This window comes from Triticum aestivum, chromosome 6D (genome assembly GCF_018294505.1).
Source record: "Triticum aestivum cultivar Chinese Spring chromosome 6D, IWGSC CS RefSeq v2.1, whole genome shotgun sequence".
Taxonomy (NCBI): domain Eukaryota; kingdom Viridiplantae; phylum Streptophyta; class Magnoliopsida; order Poales; family Poaceae; genus Triticum; species Triticum aestivum.
The window spans coordinates 458,545,879-458,559,429 of NC_057811.1; the positions used below are offsets into that span (position 1 = coordinate 458,545,879).

At 45.2% G+C, this 13,551-nt stretch overlaps 1 protein-coding gene and 1 long non-coding RNA gene across 6 annotated transcripts; both read left to right on the forward strand.

Moving 5' to 3' along the window:
• Positions 1–50: 50 nt before the first annotated feature.
• On the forward strand, positions 51–6,516 carry LOC123145875 (uncharacterized). 5 transcript variants are annotated; one of them, XR_006472504.1, is made up of 10 exons: positions 51–1,865; positions 1,955–2,043; positions 3,023–3,106; positions 3,843–4,945; positions 5,056–5,199; positions 5,342–5,455; positions 5,543–5,651; positions 5,729–5,805; positions 5,915–6,142; positions 6,239–6,516. It is a non-coding gene; the product is annotated as an uncharacterized lncRNA (long non-coding RNA). The 5 variants fall into 5 exon arrangements; XR_006472506.1 differs by having other exon boundaries at positions 4,702–4,945; XR_006472505.1 differs by lacking the exons at positions 51–1,865; positions 1,955–2,043 and adding an exon at positions 2,058–2,651.
• Positions 6,517–10,443: 3,927 nt separating this feature from the next.
• On the forward strand, positions 10,444–12,261 carry LOC123141990 (uncharacterized). The gene is made up of 2 exons (XM_044561027.1): positions 10,444–11,408; positions 11,559–12,261. Exons 1-2 carry the CDS (start codon positions 10,506–10,508, stop codon positions 11,580–11,582), a joined length of 927 nt encoding a protein of 308 aa, XP_044416962.1. The 5' UTR covers positions 10,444–10,505; the 3' UTR covers positions 11,583–12,261.
• The last annotated feature ends 1,290 nt before the right edge of the window (positions 12,262–13,551 follow it).

Sequence of the window (13,551 nt, forward strand, 5' to 3'; positions counted from 1 at the left end):
TGCACCACAATACATCGTCCTATACTAGCATACTCCGCGGCATCGCCCGGCCCGGTCACCGAAAGATCATCATAAGCTACCACACCTCGCGACGCGCGCGAGAGGAATATCGCAATCGTCATGGCGATGTCGCCGCTGCCATGTCTCGTCCTCAACTACGGCGACAAGCGGCCGATGATGCTGTACGGGGCCTCCGACGGCGAGTAGCGACCGTGCGGGATCGGCCCGCTGCTAGCCAAGCGGAACTGGGTCACCGCGCAGGGCTGGGTGCTGGCCTGGGACCCTGACACCTCCGCCACCTTCCTCTGGGACCCGCAGGATCCGGAGCACGGCCGGGTCGCGTTGCCGTCGATGGTGCAAGCTCCGCCCGAGGGCTCCGGCTGCACACTGTCAGGCGATCCCACGGCTCCCGGCGGCTGCACGGTGGTCCTGGCCGAGCCATATGAAAGCACCGTCCTATGGTATTGCCACGTCGGTTCGGCGACGCCGGAGTGGGTAAGGTACGAGTACGATCTTGGAGGCAAGTTGGTGGTGCTCGGCGAGTACCGGGAGTGGATAAAAGAGCACGCCTACGGTCTGACGCCGCACGGTGGAAAGTTTTACTATACAATCAACAGTACCAAGTACGGCGTGCTCGAGTTCTCACCGGAGCCGACGTGGAGCACCGTGAAGACGAAGGGGGTCGAACTTACCTATCATCCAAGCGGGGATGGACGTGTGCATTATGAAAGCTTTCTCCTGGACCTGGACGGCAAGCTTCACACGGTGTGGATCTTCTTTGCGGGCTTCGATTTGCGCACTGTCAATGATGTTGCCATCTATAAGATGGGTTTTGGTAGATCAAGGTGTGTCAAGGTGAACGACATTGGCGGTCGGGCAATACTTGCGGGCTCGAGTCGTGCATCGTGGTGTCCGGCCAACAAGTTTAGGTTGCGTCCCAACACCTTGTATTGGATGAGCCCTCACGACAAATGCTTACACATGTACAACATTGGATCAAACAAGGAGGTGGTGCAGGAGTGCGAAGGTGCCACGGAGCTATTGCGCCTGCCGTATTGGTTGGTTCCCGTAAATCGTCCATGAACAGATCATATCACTTTGCCAACTTTATTTTAATGAAACCAGTAAAGTATTAGTGGTTGGCGAAGTAAAATAAGATGGACTATGCAACTATTGTGACATCCAGAACTATGTTAGTTGGGAGAACATGAGCGTTCTCAGAGCTCAGCGACATCTGGCCGTCCATCTCATTTTCTGATGCGATTCCGTCCGTCGGATCGAGCCTCCGGACGATCTGGGCCGCCGGATCGAGAGGAGACACTGCTACAATGAATAGTAGTCAAAAACGCGTGCCACCGCGTGCAATTCCGGTGCCCCGCCGGGGGCATTTCTGTCATTTCGCATGACTGGGAAAATATCCCATAGCGGCAGGTGTGAGCGCCTGGTCGTCGCTCTCCCCGTAGACCCGCACTCGTGCCGCGCCCCTCTCCTCTCCCTGCCGCCTCGCCTCTCTCCCTCCCTCCAAACCCTAGCCCCGCCCGCACCTCCCTGCCCCGCCGCCGTCCAGTTCCAGCCCCTGCCCCGTCGAGCGGCCCATGGCGGTGCCGGATCCGGTGTCGGGGTCGAGGCGCGCTGCCCGTGCGTGGGGAGAGGCACCCGGACCTCGCGTGGCCCGGAGTTGTACGACGGCGTAGGGCGTGGGTCGTCTCCCTTATCCTGCGTCGTCGCCTGCCTCTTCTCCTCCCCTCCTCCTTTCGTTTCGTTGCTCAATCCTCTCTGTAGTCCTCCTCCCTGGTCCATGAGTCGTCGCTGGGTTGGTTGCCGAGGGGCTCCGATGGCGGCGCGCTGGGGTGACGTCAGTTAAGGTGGTTCTCCTCTCGGTTCTTTCCTCTTTTTCTGTGTTCGAATTGTCATGGCTGACCAGTTTTGGATCTTGGGTGTCTATTACTTGCAGGTCCATTGTTGTCCTCTTCATTTGGCCTAGATTTGCTGTGCCGCTGGTCGATCTATGCTGGTCTTCGCGTTTTCATCAGGAAACTACAGGTCGACCTCTCGTTTTCCTTATCTCTGTTTTTATGTTTCTTGTTTGTCTGTGTGTATTGCTCGGTATGGTGTGTCCGTCGATCATATGGGTGTGGACGGTGACAAATCAGTGAATTTGTTTGGTTTCTTCTTGTTGGATTTTGGTAGTTCACATTTGTCTCTTTATGTTGATGGAGACGAATGGTGGTGTCCTCTGGTTAGATTTTAGTAGTTCTCAATTGTGCCTCCTTTGTTTGCTTGTGCGTGACAGGTGTTTTTTTCTTAGTTGTCTGGATCTAGGGCCGGGATTCTCTCTCTATGATTGTAGTGAGATTTTCAGAAGAGGTCGATGTACCAGGGTATGCGCCTTTTGGACTGGTTTGGTGACATTATTCTTTGTCAGGTGACGTGTGAAAAAATAAAGGGTTTGGTCTGTTAATTGGCCTCTGTTGATTGATTTGGTCTGCCTAAGTTATTATGGTTGGGTATCCCTCTGCTTGTTATAATGGTCTCAGTGCTGGATGTTTGCCTTGTCTTAAGGGGTGGATGTTTGGTTAGGAAGAGAGTGTTGGATTTGAGCTCCGCCGGGCTGTTAAGATGTTGTCCATGATGGTTGGCAACTTGGCATGGTTGGTTACAAAGAGAATTTGAGATTGTGTGCTTGATGTGTTTACAGTTCTGCTAATGAGGGTGCCTTCTGATAGGGGGTGTCTGCTGTTAGCTTCTTGCTGTGAGATTCGGTTATCTGGTGTCCATGCTTTAGGCTTTCATTCTGTGTCTTTGCATGTTGACGAACTACTCCTGAATGCGTTTCACGCTTGCTATGCTCATCTGGTCTGCTTGTTTTTGCTTGCCACCTTCAGCTATTATGTTATGTTAGTTCTCTGCTTTAGTGATTATCTGCACTTCTCAATTACAGACTTCATTGCTTCTACATATGGTTTCTCTGTTTATTAATTTGCCTTGCTTTCTTTCATGGTCCTTACTTTCTGTTTGGCAGCTTGTTTCAGTTACAACTGAGTTCTTGGGTTCCACTTTGTTGTTGGAAACTACTTACTGGTGGAGCTGCTGCTCGGTTCATAGGGTAAGTCGTGCCTTGCTATGTTTCCTATTGCTTGCTATTTAGTTGTGTTTATTACTATTTATTTCATAGGCTTCTGTGTTCTTCCCTTTGTATGGTCTGTGTTGGTATTTTTCCGGTTGCTCCTTAATAATTAATTATTACAGGCATGTTTATTATCAGTTCTTCCTGTGTGCCTCTGCTTGAGGCTGTTGCGGGCTATTGTCGATTGCCGTTTCATTCTTATGTTCGAGAGGTGGCATCCGATGGTTGTTTGCTTGGAGGGGTGGAGATTGATGTTCTTACTAGGGATGACGTGGTGCGGTGTCAAACCAATTTTTACAAGGGATATATGGGTCTGTTGTTGCAAATTACAATTACGATAGCATGTTAGCGTATAAAGGTGTTGCGCAGTCGGTTCTGGTGCTTGCAGGTGCGCTTGCCCAGCCTGCCTGGCCTCTGGTACATGCAGGCGGGCAGGTTGATGTCGCTGGTATAAATACAAGTGTTCAATTACAATTATTGTATTCACAGCTGGTCAATTCAGTGTCTGGGTTCTAAAGCCCGTCTAGGAGTGTCTTAGATAGACTATGTCTGGTCATTATATTGTTCCCTTGGGTATGCTTGTAATAAACAGCTCTTTGTATGCATGAATCATTATTATTTCATTTAATTGGCTCTACTGTCTCTTGTGCTCCTGTTTGATACTTTTTTGCATTTACCTGTGCTGTCTTTACTTCGCTTCCGTCTTAATATGCAGTATTTGCATATATGTGTGCTCATTGTTGATGATGGCTCGCCGTCGGAGTGTTTTGCATGCTCCTGTTGTTGGTGTTTGTGGTATTCGTAAGAGAAAGGGTATGTTGTCTATATGGTCATTTCCTTAGGATTTTTTTGGCTTGCATCTGTTCATTTGTGTCGGTTCTGTCGTTTTCTAGGGGATGCCTGGTTCCCAGTGCTCACTCCTGCCATGTCGGCTAGAAATCGGAAGAGGCGTAAATTACTTAGGGGCCTTCGTTGCCATGGTGTTACATGTACTGGTCTTCTTGGTCGGGGTTCCTGTCTTTCCGTCCTTAGTATCTTTGTTTTGGTTGTTGTTTCTCATAACAACATGCATGTAGATCTTCGGTTTGAAGGGGACTTGCCAACTGATTGGACTGGTTTTCCTGTCGAGGTAGTTGACAATCGCAAAGGTACTAACTATTAGGTTGATGTTAGTTTGTTTTTTCCTTTTCCTGTCATGACGGCCTCCTTGAGTATTGTGTTTTCTGTAGTTTCCTATAAGGACATATCTTACTATGGTCCTCCTGAGTACCAGTGCCCTCACTGCAAGGCTTCTTTTTGGTTTGAGGAGAGGGCCAATCCATATTCTTCATGGGTGCTACGTAAAATTGTTTATAACCTTTGTTGCAAAGGTGGAAAAGTCATTGTTAAACCTTTCAGAAACCCTCCTGCTTTATTGAGTCGTTTATTATCCTGTCATGGTGACCGTGTTTCCAAGCAATTCCTGACAAAGATACGGCATCACAGTTGGACGTTTGCATTTACGTCTATTGTGGCGACGTCATTCGTTCGCTGGAAGGCACGCGGGGGTTAATATCTTCAAAATTTGTGGTCAGGTCCATCATCTTATTGGTTCTCTTTTGCCGATGAAAACGATTGTGCCATCCAGCCATACCATTGGTCGGCGTTACTACCAGGAGAACTTTCAGGATGGTCTTACAATTTGTCGAGTGGATGAGGCCCCTGATACTTTTACTATTTTTACATGTAGTCCAATGTGGCTTGAGATTACTAAGGTGAAGCTTAACGAATATCTAGATGAAATCCAGTCAGGCCATGCCTATGGTCCTATAAACGCTGGTACCATTTTATTTACCCTTTCCATGCAATTACAGCTTGAAATTTCTGACTGATGTTTAAGGCTTTCTGTTTTTCTATCTCATTTGCTGTTGTTTTGCTTTGCTTTGCAGTTCTGTACACCGTGGAGTTTCAGAAGTTCCTGGTATTCCTGTGGAAGTATGTTTTTAGACCAGTGGAAGGTCATTTAATGATTAAGTTTACAAAGCGCACTGAACTTGTGGAGAGAACTGGAATGGAAGCAGAGTTCCCCTTCTGTACGTATGCATTGACTCTAACAGCTCAGCTCTCTAGGCCTACAGATATGCCTGAACGCTTTACAAGTGATTTTGTGACTAATCATCTTTTCTCTTGTTTGTTTGGTGGTGATTTTATAATAACTCTTCTTTGCTTGCTTAGATGTCATTGGAGTGATTACTGGAATCTCTGAAGCTGTTCAGTATGTTAGTGCAAAATCTCAGTGCGTTCTTTTTAAAGACAAAGCAGTTTGTTGACACAGACAAAGAGAGCTTGGTAACTTCCAGATCATCTGTATTTTCAAACATCTCCTTCCTTCTATGCTTATTTATGCGTGTTTATTCTCACATGCCATTGAAACAGACTGATCAGTTAATGAGTCTGTCGCTGAAAAGGACAATTCACCACAGCTTGGCAGTTCCATGGAGAAAGATAACTTACCGTTGCCTGATCAGACCTCCGATGCAAAAAGGTGCTCGCCATTTCTTTACTTATACCCAAGTATTTTGCTCGCATTGCAAGATACTCAATCCAGTGTGCCATTTTCAGGCCCCAACCATCTGTCCCTGTCGATGCTCGAAGCAATCCGAGCAAGCGAGGCAGATATAAGTAGAAACATCGCCTGGGTAATCATAGGGCTTTCTTTTTTCCAAATTCTTCTGGACCTTCTTGTGGTCTTTGTTACCACCACACATTCTCATGAGTGGTTCCCTGTTGGTCTTCGTGCTCTTTCAGTAGGCGAGGCATCTTTTGGAGACCCAAGACTTTTTGTTAACGTTGCTGTAAATGGACGGTTTCTTATTAGTATGCCTGTACGAGCGATTCCCGTGCTTGAGCTTCGGCTCGTAGGCACTTACCGCCACATCACTTGGTTGCTTATGGGCAACAATGGCAGCTATCACAATCATGTTTCTGTCCATCCGGACTATCAGGCTACTTGGCTAGAAGCTGTATTTTTGTCAGGTTTGAATGATTCAGATTCGCTTATTGCAGTCTCATTTCTTGGTTTAAGTCTGTATAATATTCTGTGCTGAGTCCTTGTCTGTTGCATGTGTGCAGGACTGCAGGGTATGAGATCGATGTATACATGCATGCCCTAGACTCGGTGCCCCGGAGTGAAATGGGAGTCGAATGGCTAGACATGCCATACCCTGCGAAGCGCTTTTAGCCCTTTTATTTCAGTTTCAGTCATGGCGATATCCGTATTTAGAGGCTAGCAAGTAATTCATGCCAAGGTTATTTCCTTTGTAAATATATGGGCGATTTTTACACTCTCCTTTAAACTTAATCAATACCAGGACTGTACTTCAGAATCTGATTTATAAGTGTTCCATCTATTTGCTCCCCTGTGTTGTTCAGCTCGTTTTATTTTGTATTCGTGTTCCATATGCTGGGATTAGCAAATTACTTTGATGAGTGCACCTGTTTATTTAGGAGATTGTGAACACTATCTTGTCCTATGAATCATGTTAAGTGCATTGCTAATCAGGTATAAACATGTTTCTAGATGACAATGTTGCCTTCTTTTCCGCAATAACCTGATTACCCAATTCCTGATGTACATTCTGATTCGTGTCTCTACTGCAGAACTTTAGCTCATAGAGCAGAAAACTCGTATCATCTCTCTATGTATGCCAAATAGAGTAATTCCGATAACATCTCATGCATTTTACCTCCAAATTTTATTAACTCTAAACAATTATCGTTATGATATATGTTTACAAGATGCTAAAGTCGTCTCCATTAACATCTCAAAGTCCTATCCTTTGGCCCGCCGTTCGGCGGGCAACGCGCGGCAAGCCGCACCCCCTATCTAGTTCTCAATACCCGAGGTGGATTTCAGCTTTCCCTTATTTTTGAACGGGCCAGTTTATTGTATAAAGATATGTTCAAGGGTTTATTTATCCTTGTATGGTTGGTTCCCGTTCATCAATGAACAAATCATATAAATTTCCTAGCTTTATTGTGATAAAATAAATTAAGTATTTATTTGACCATGAAATAAAAGAGACGGGCCGACGAACTATATTGCGACATGTTGAGTAGTACTTGATGTTGAATTTTCATTATATAGTTCAATGGTTCCAACTTATTTATTTTTAAGGGACCAGCCGACTTGGTGTATAATTTCAAGGTCGGTTTATAATTTTATTATAGTTGAGGATTCCGGTTTTCTCATTTTTGAACAGGTTAGGCCAATGTGTCTAATACTAAGGATTTACATGCTTATTTGCATTCAAATGCTCCGAGTAACAACAACTGGAAACGATGTTTTTGCAGACTATGAGGCACTTGTGATGATTGTCAATCTCAAGAGTTGTTGGGTCGGTGTCTTGGATGTGCTTGTATTTTTAAGCGTTTGCGTTTGTATACTTAAAAAAACTACATGCGTTTGTGAGCATATGTGTTTATACTACTAAGTTTAAGAAAAGGAACCGTAAGAAAATTACACACCCTCCTTTCTCCTTGGTCTTTTTCTAGTTCCCAAGAAAGTCCATAGCAAGAGCAACATGTTTACGTAGCAAAGGCGACTTCCACCCACCTCCTCTGGTATTTGCGACCTCCACCTACCTCCTCCTTTTTCGTCTCCATCGGAGGTAGGGCTCCACGATCAATGCATGTTTAGTTTAAGAGAGTGGATCCGTTCGGGTATCAGAGGTAGTGTTCCGCGACCCCCTTTGATTCAGTCAATGCATGTAGTAGTTTAAGCGCCCGACCCGCTAGATCGATTCCTTACTATCTTCGTCGACTGAATTGATTCTCTCAGCATGATTCGTTTAGATCAAGAGTACGGGTATTAGTTTAAGTGTCTGATCTCTCTGTTGCATCAGTTCGCTCTCTGCATGATTTGTTAAGGTCGAGAATTAGTTATTTATTTTGTTTACATGGGTAATTCCCGCATTATGCTATTACGAGAATTTTGTTCTGTGAAATGACTGTTGTTAAAAATTTGGGATTGCGTAAACAATTCAATTTTGATCTCTCAGTTGAATGTTGACATTACATTTCTACTAAAATTTATAATTATTTATTTTACATTCACCATATTATATTCTTACAATAATATTTTTTTATCACTTAACTCACAACATAATAATTTTGCTAATTTTTAATATAGTGCTCTTGGTTATAAACTCGTAATGTAAATGACAGAAAGTTTGGCTTATATTAAATTGAAATGGTATTTGCAACAAAAGTTCCCCTTCAACTATATTTTGACAATTGCATGAAATATGAAAAATATATTTATCTCTATGTATGTTTGTATGTATTTTAGTATGGAACTTAAACGTCGTCCCAAAGCTGTGAGTCTTCCGGTGGCGAGTTATCAGACGCATTGTTTCTGACGAATGTACCTCCAACCAAACAAGTGACTTTGTGTCTTGTAACATCTAAATCCCATTCCGCTTGTCCATATTCCTCCAACCAAACAAGATTTCCAAATGACTAACTTGTGGGACAGACCGGTGAGCAAACTTGAGATCATCTTTCCCCATGGTGATAACTCGCAAGTGTAGGGGATCAATTGTAGATATTTTCAATAAGTACTAAACCCACCAAGAAATTGAAGGACTCGGTGCATGGAAATTTTCTACTAATCACTGCAAAAGCTAAAAACAGTGGCGGTTGTGTGTTTGATTGGATGGTTGAAAAAACTGAAAGAACAATGAAAGTAAAGGGGTACACCAACTCACTCAATCCTTAATTGTGCAAACGACAAGTCAGTTGTGTTTCGTGTGTGGACTAAATCGTTCACGAAGACAGCCGGTTGGCCTAAACTTGGGTAAAACCACTATGTTACCATGACCACTAACGAGATCCCTTCGGACATCACCACCTCTCTACATTCTCCCGCGGCCACCTTCAGATCGTAGTATTGGCGAAGCATTATTCATCGATAGAGCATGTGTTACAGGTTAGCTCTTACGTGAGCCCACCCTTTTGATTTTTTTCTTTGTATCACTCCTCCACATATACAGAAGTGCAATGCAGACAGGCTTACAACTCATCTTACTATTAAAGTACCAACACGGGAAAACCTCCCCACCTCTGTTCGGAAATAAAGACCCCCCCCCCCCCCCCCACACACACACAATACATCTCTTTAATTAATGAATGGGAGGGTTTCCCTAAAACTCAAATGAATCCTGAGCGCCATGTATAGCGGTTCTTATTTTTTTGGAAAACATTGTTGGTGCTTCAAGAGAAACTCTGATTTTGTTTTCACAGGTACACATAACGTTTTAAGAATAAATATTTTTGTTTGCAAGATAAACAAAAATGGTTATGTACATATGAACTTCGGTCCACATGTGCCCAAATTATTTCTGGCGTCTACTACATCGAGGTATATGTATGTTGGAAGGATGTAATATTTGCAACTTATGTAAATTTCCCAAGTACAATAGATGAAATTGAAATACGACGGATTATATGGGTAGAATTTGATAAAATATAAGATACCGTTTTCATTTCAAATACGACGACAAGGTTCCATAAGTGAAACTTATATATGGGTGGGCCATGGCTTTATTTTGATAAATATAAGGTATTGCAAAAATGGTAGTGGGCAACAAATAGAATATCATTGGTCAAGGTTTTAGAAAACAGATGGGATGGATTCCAAAAATCCCTTCTCCTTAACAAAACACAATATGGATCTATAATGCATGCACTATTTGCTATAGTGGATCACGCCTTTTTCTTTGTGTTGCGTGCTAATAAAAATATTGTTCAAGAAATTGTGGAGGTATGTAGGAGTAGGACACATCCACATATGTATGTGGATTTTGTCCCAAAATAATAGTGAAATGTATTATCCGCAATTATAGGGCCAACATTGTTTTCTTTGTTGCCCGCAAAAAAGACCATTGTTTTCTTTGTTGCCTGTGAAAAAAACATATATCTTTTCTTTGTGCAGTGCAAATTAAAATGTATACTACTGTAATAAAGAACTCCAGGTATGTTTAAGATGTAGATATACATTCGTAATCTTAAGCTCTAAACGGAATATGTTGATGTAGCCAATAATGATACACTTTAAGGTTAAAAAAAAGGATAATGATACACTGTATATTTTATATGTATATATACGCGTGCTTCGCGGTGACCACGTGAGCCGCTGCTTGGTTTTGATTCCGATTCCGACTCGTACCCAAGTACTAGGCCACGTCGGTATGTGAAGCCGACTCGAACTGGGCGCCGTGCGCACGACTATATGTAGGGCAACGGGCACCGCATCGACCGGTCATCGAGCCAGCCCCCACACCTTGCGACCCTTACGCAGCGATCGAACCGAGTGGAATCTCTCAGCCAAAATCGCGCCATGGCGACGTCCCTGCCGTGCCTCGTCCTCAACTACGGCGACAAGCGGCCGATGAAGCTGTACGGGGCCTCCGACGGCGAGTTCCGGCCGTGCGAGATCGGCCCGCTGCTAACCAAGCGGAACTGGGCCACCGCGCAGGGCTGGGTGCTCGCCTGGGACCCTGACACCTCCGCCACCTTTCTGTGGGACCCGCAGGACCCGGAGCACGGCCGGGTCCAGCTGCCGTCGTTGGCGCAAGCTCCGCCGTTGGGTTCGGAATGTGCGTTGTCCGGTGATCCCGCCGGCCCCGGGGGCTGCACGGTGGTCCTGGCCGAGCCATGCGAGAGCACTGTCATCTGGTACTGCCACGCCGGTTCGACTACAGCGGAGTGGGTCAGGCATGAGTATGATCTTGGAGGCAGGTGGGCCGTGCTCGGAGAATACCGGGAGTGGATTAAGGAGCACATATCCGGGCTCGTGGCGTGCGGTGGCAAATTTTACTACCCGGTATCAGACAAGGATGAGTGCGGTGTGCTCGAGTTCTCACCGGAGCCGGTCTTCAGCACCGTGACGACCAAGGGGGTCAAGCTCACCTTACCTCCGAGCGGGGAAGTGTGCGTGCATTGGAACCACTTTCTCTTTGACCTGGACGGCGAGCTCCACGCGCTGTGCATCTTCTTTGCGGGTCTAGACACTAACGAGGTCGCGGACATCGCCGTCTACAAGATGGATTTTGCCGGGTCCAGATGTGCTAAGGTGGACAACATCGGTGATCGGGCAATACTTGCTAGTGCAAGCAACCATGCCGTGGGATGGTGTTCTGCTAGCAAGTTCGGGTTGCTGCCTAACAGCGTGTATTGGATGAGCCGATACGACAAATGCTTGCACGTGTATGACATCGAAACAAGCACCGAGGAATTGCGGGTATGTGAAGATGTCGCAAAACTATCGAGGCAGCCATTTTGGCTGATACCTACACATCATCCATGATTTTTTTTTAAACGGAAGCAAAAGATTTGCTTCATCCATTAATCAAGCCAAAGAGAGTTGCTCAGTTAATTGATGAAAAACCAGGCGAAAACCATCACAAATCGCTGATCGGCACACACAAGATACCCACACACGTCACGCCAAAGAGGGGCTCATCGAGACAGCACAACAACGTCATCGCATCACTTCTCCCCTAGAGGCGTCATCGCCATCCCAAACTCTGAGAAACGACTCCGACTTCGCCATACACGATCATCGAACCAACCCACACTGAATAGGCTGTGTGGAGACACATGAAGATCAACGCCATACCTCACCCACCGCGACAAGACAACGCAGCTCCGACACCAACGGAGAGCTGTGAAGGAGAACCAAGCAAGGCGAAAAGATCAGATCAGATTATTGGCTCTATTGTCACAAAATCATGCACTAAAGTATTTCTTCACCGCTTTTACATATAGCTGATGATGAAATGAAATAAAAGGTTTGTTTATATGAAAAAAATATGCAATTATACTCCATGAATATTATAATGCTTCAAGTTTTTATATATGACTGATGATGAAATAAAAAGTTTGTTTATATGTAATAATGTTGTGACATTTGTAATGCTTGAGATCAAATTGTAGTTTGATCAATTCAATGCCCCCTCACCTCTTTGTAGTAGTTTGCACGAGCTTCCCGTTGACTGTACACGTTGGTATGTACATTTTCCTTTATATCTTATGAAATTCCTAATTTGGTTACATGTATCACGAATGTGTTCTAAAATAACACAATTTTTTCATACATTTAACCCGATACTATGTGCTGGTTGTGTGCAGGGGTGTGGTCATATTGTTGTGGCTGACATAAGTGCTATCATTGTAATTTTTCATCACCTATTAGCTGAGGCCCACAGTGTTATCATTTAACCCAACCAACGCCCACCACGAACCAAGCTTTCTCGACTCGATGGTTCTTATAAAATATTTCTTAGCTCCGCCAATAGTCCTTCTAAACCCATATCTCGGCTCCATCTATGGTTCCTTATAATCCACAGTTATGTTCAAATATTCAGACAATACATGGGGCTAGCATGCTCGAATCTCTAGTTTTGGAGGTCCCTCCAGCGGATCAAGCAGGAGATTTGCCTGAGGTATCCTTCTCCATTGGCAACGGACAGGGGACCCTTTTCTGGCTTGACCCATGGGTGGATGGAGCCCCATTATGTATGAGGTTTCCAAAATTTGTTTGATATCTGCTCGGATTTGATTGTGTTGGTCTCCACGGACCACGGCTACCCACAATGGCCCTTGGAACATCTTGTTACGGCGGTCATTTTCACATTTGGAGACCACAGAGTGGGCCAGGTTGCGGGCTGCCCTCCCGCCGATGCTCGCGGATTATCTCGATGACATCCTGGTGTTTGGCCCTTCGGGAGTCATCTCGGTCGGCTCGGCCTATCATGTCCTATGTCGAGGACCATTTATTGCTTGGGCCTCACCGCTCTAGAAAGCGCCTCTACCCTTGACGATAAAAAAATTTGTTTGGCAATTGATGCGAGATCGCCTCCCATCTGGGATGAAGGTGATCAACGGACACGGACACGAGAACAGGTTGTTCCCTCTTTGTAGTGCCCAAAGAAGGGGACCCGCATCTTCTTCTCCTGCATGGCATCAAGAGTTATGTGGTGCTTTGTCCATATCTGGGGAGTTGGTTCATTCCTTTTTATTCGGTGTTTTCCCAAAAGTACTCCCAGTTCCCCATCTATTTATTTGGTGTTCTTCTTCAGAAATCTTAGCCTGCAGACCAAGGTTTCTCTTCACCTCCTTCGCCGCCCATTGCCGGCCCTGTGGCCCATCAACATTAATTGGAGCTTGGTGGACTATCCTAGAGACACACAATCTGGGGTTCAAATAGGCGTTTTCTTCGACGAAACTAGCTAGACCTCCGTACGTGTCTCTCACCCAAGAGAACCGTATGAGTTGGGCTAGGCGTTCCGCGAATCGTGTGACACATAGTCTAGTTAGGGATGGACGCCTTAATAAGTTTTGTAAGACTTGGTTTTCAATTGCTCCAGTTTGTATTCGTGACA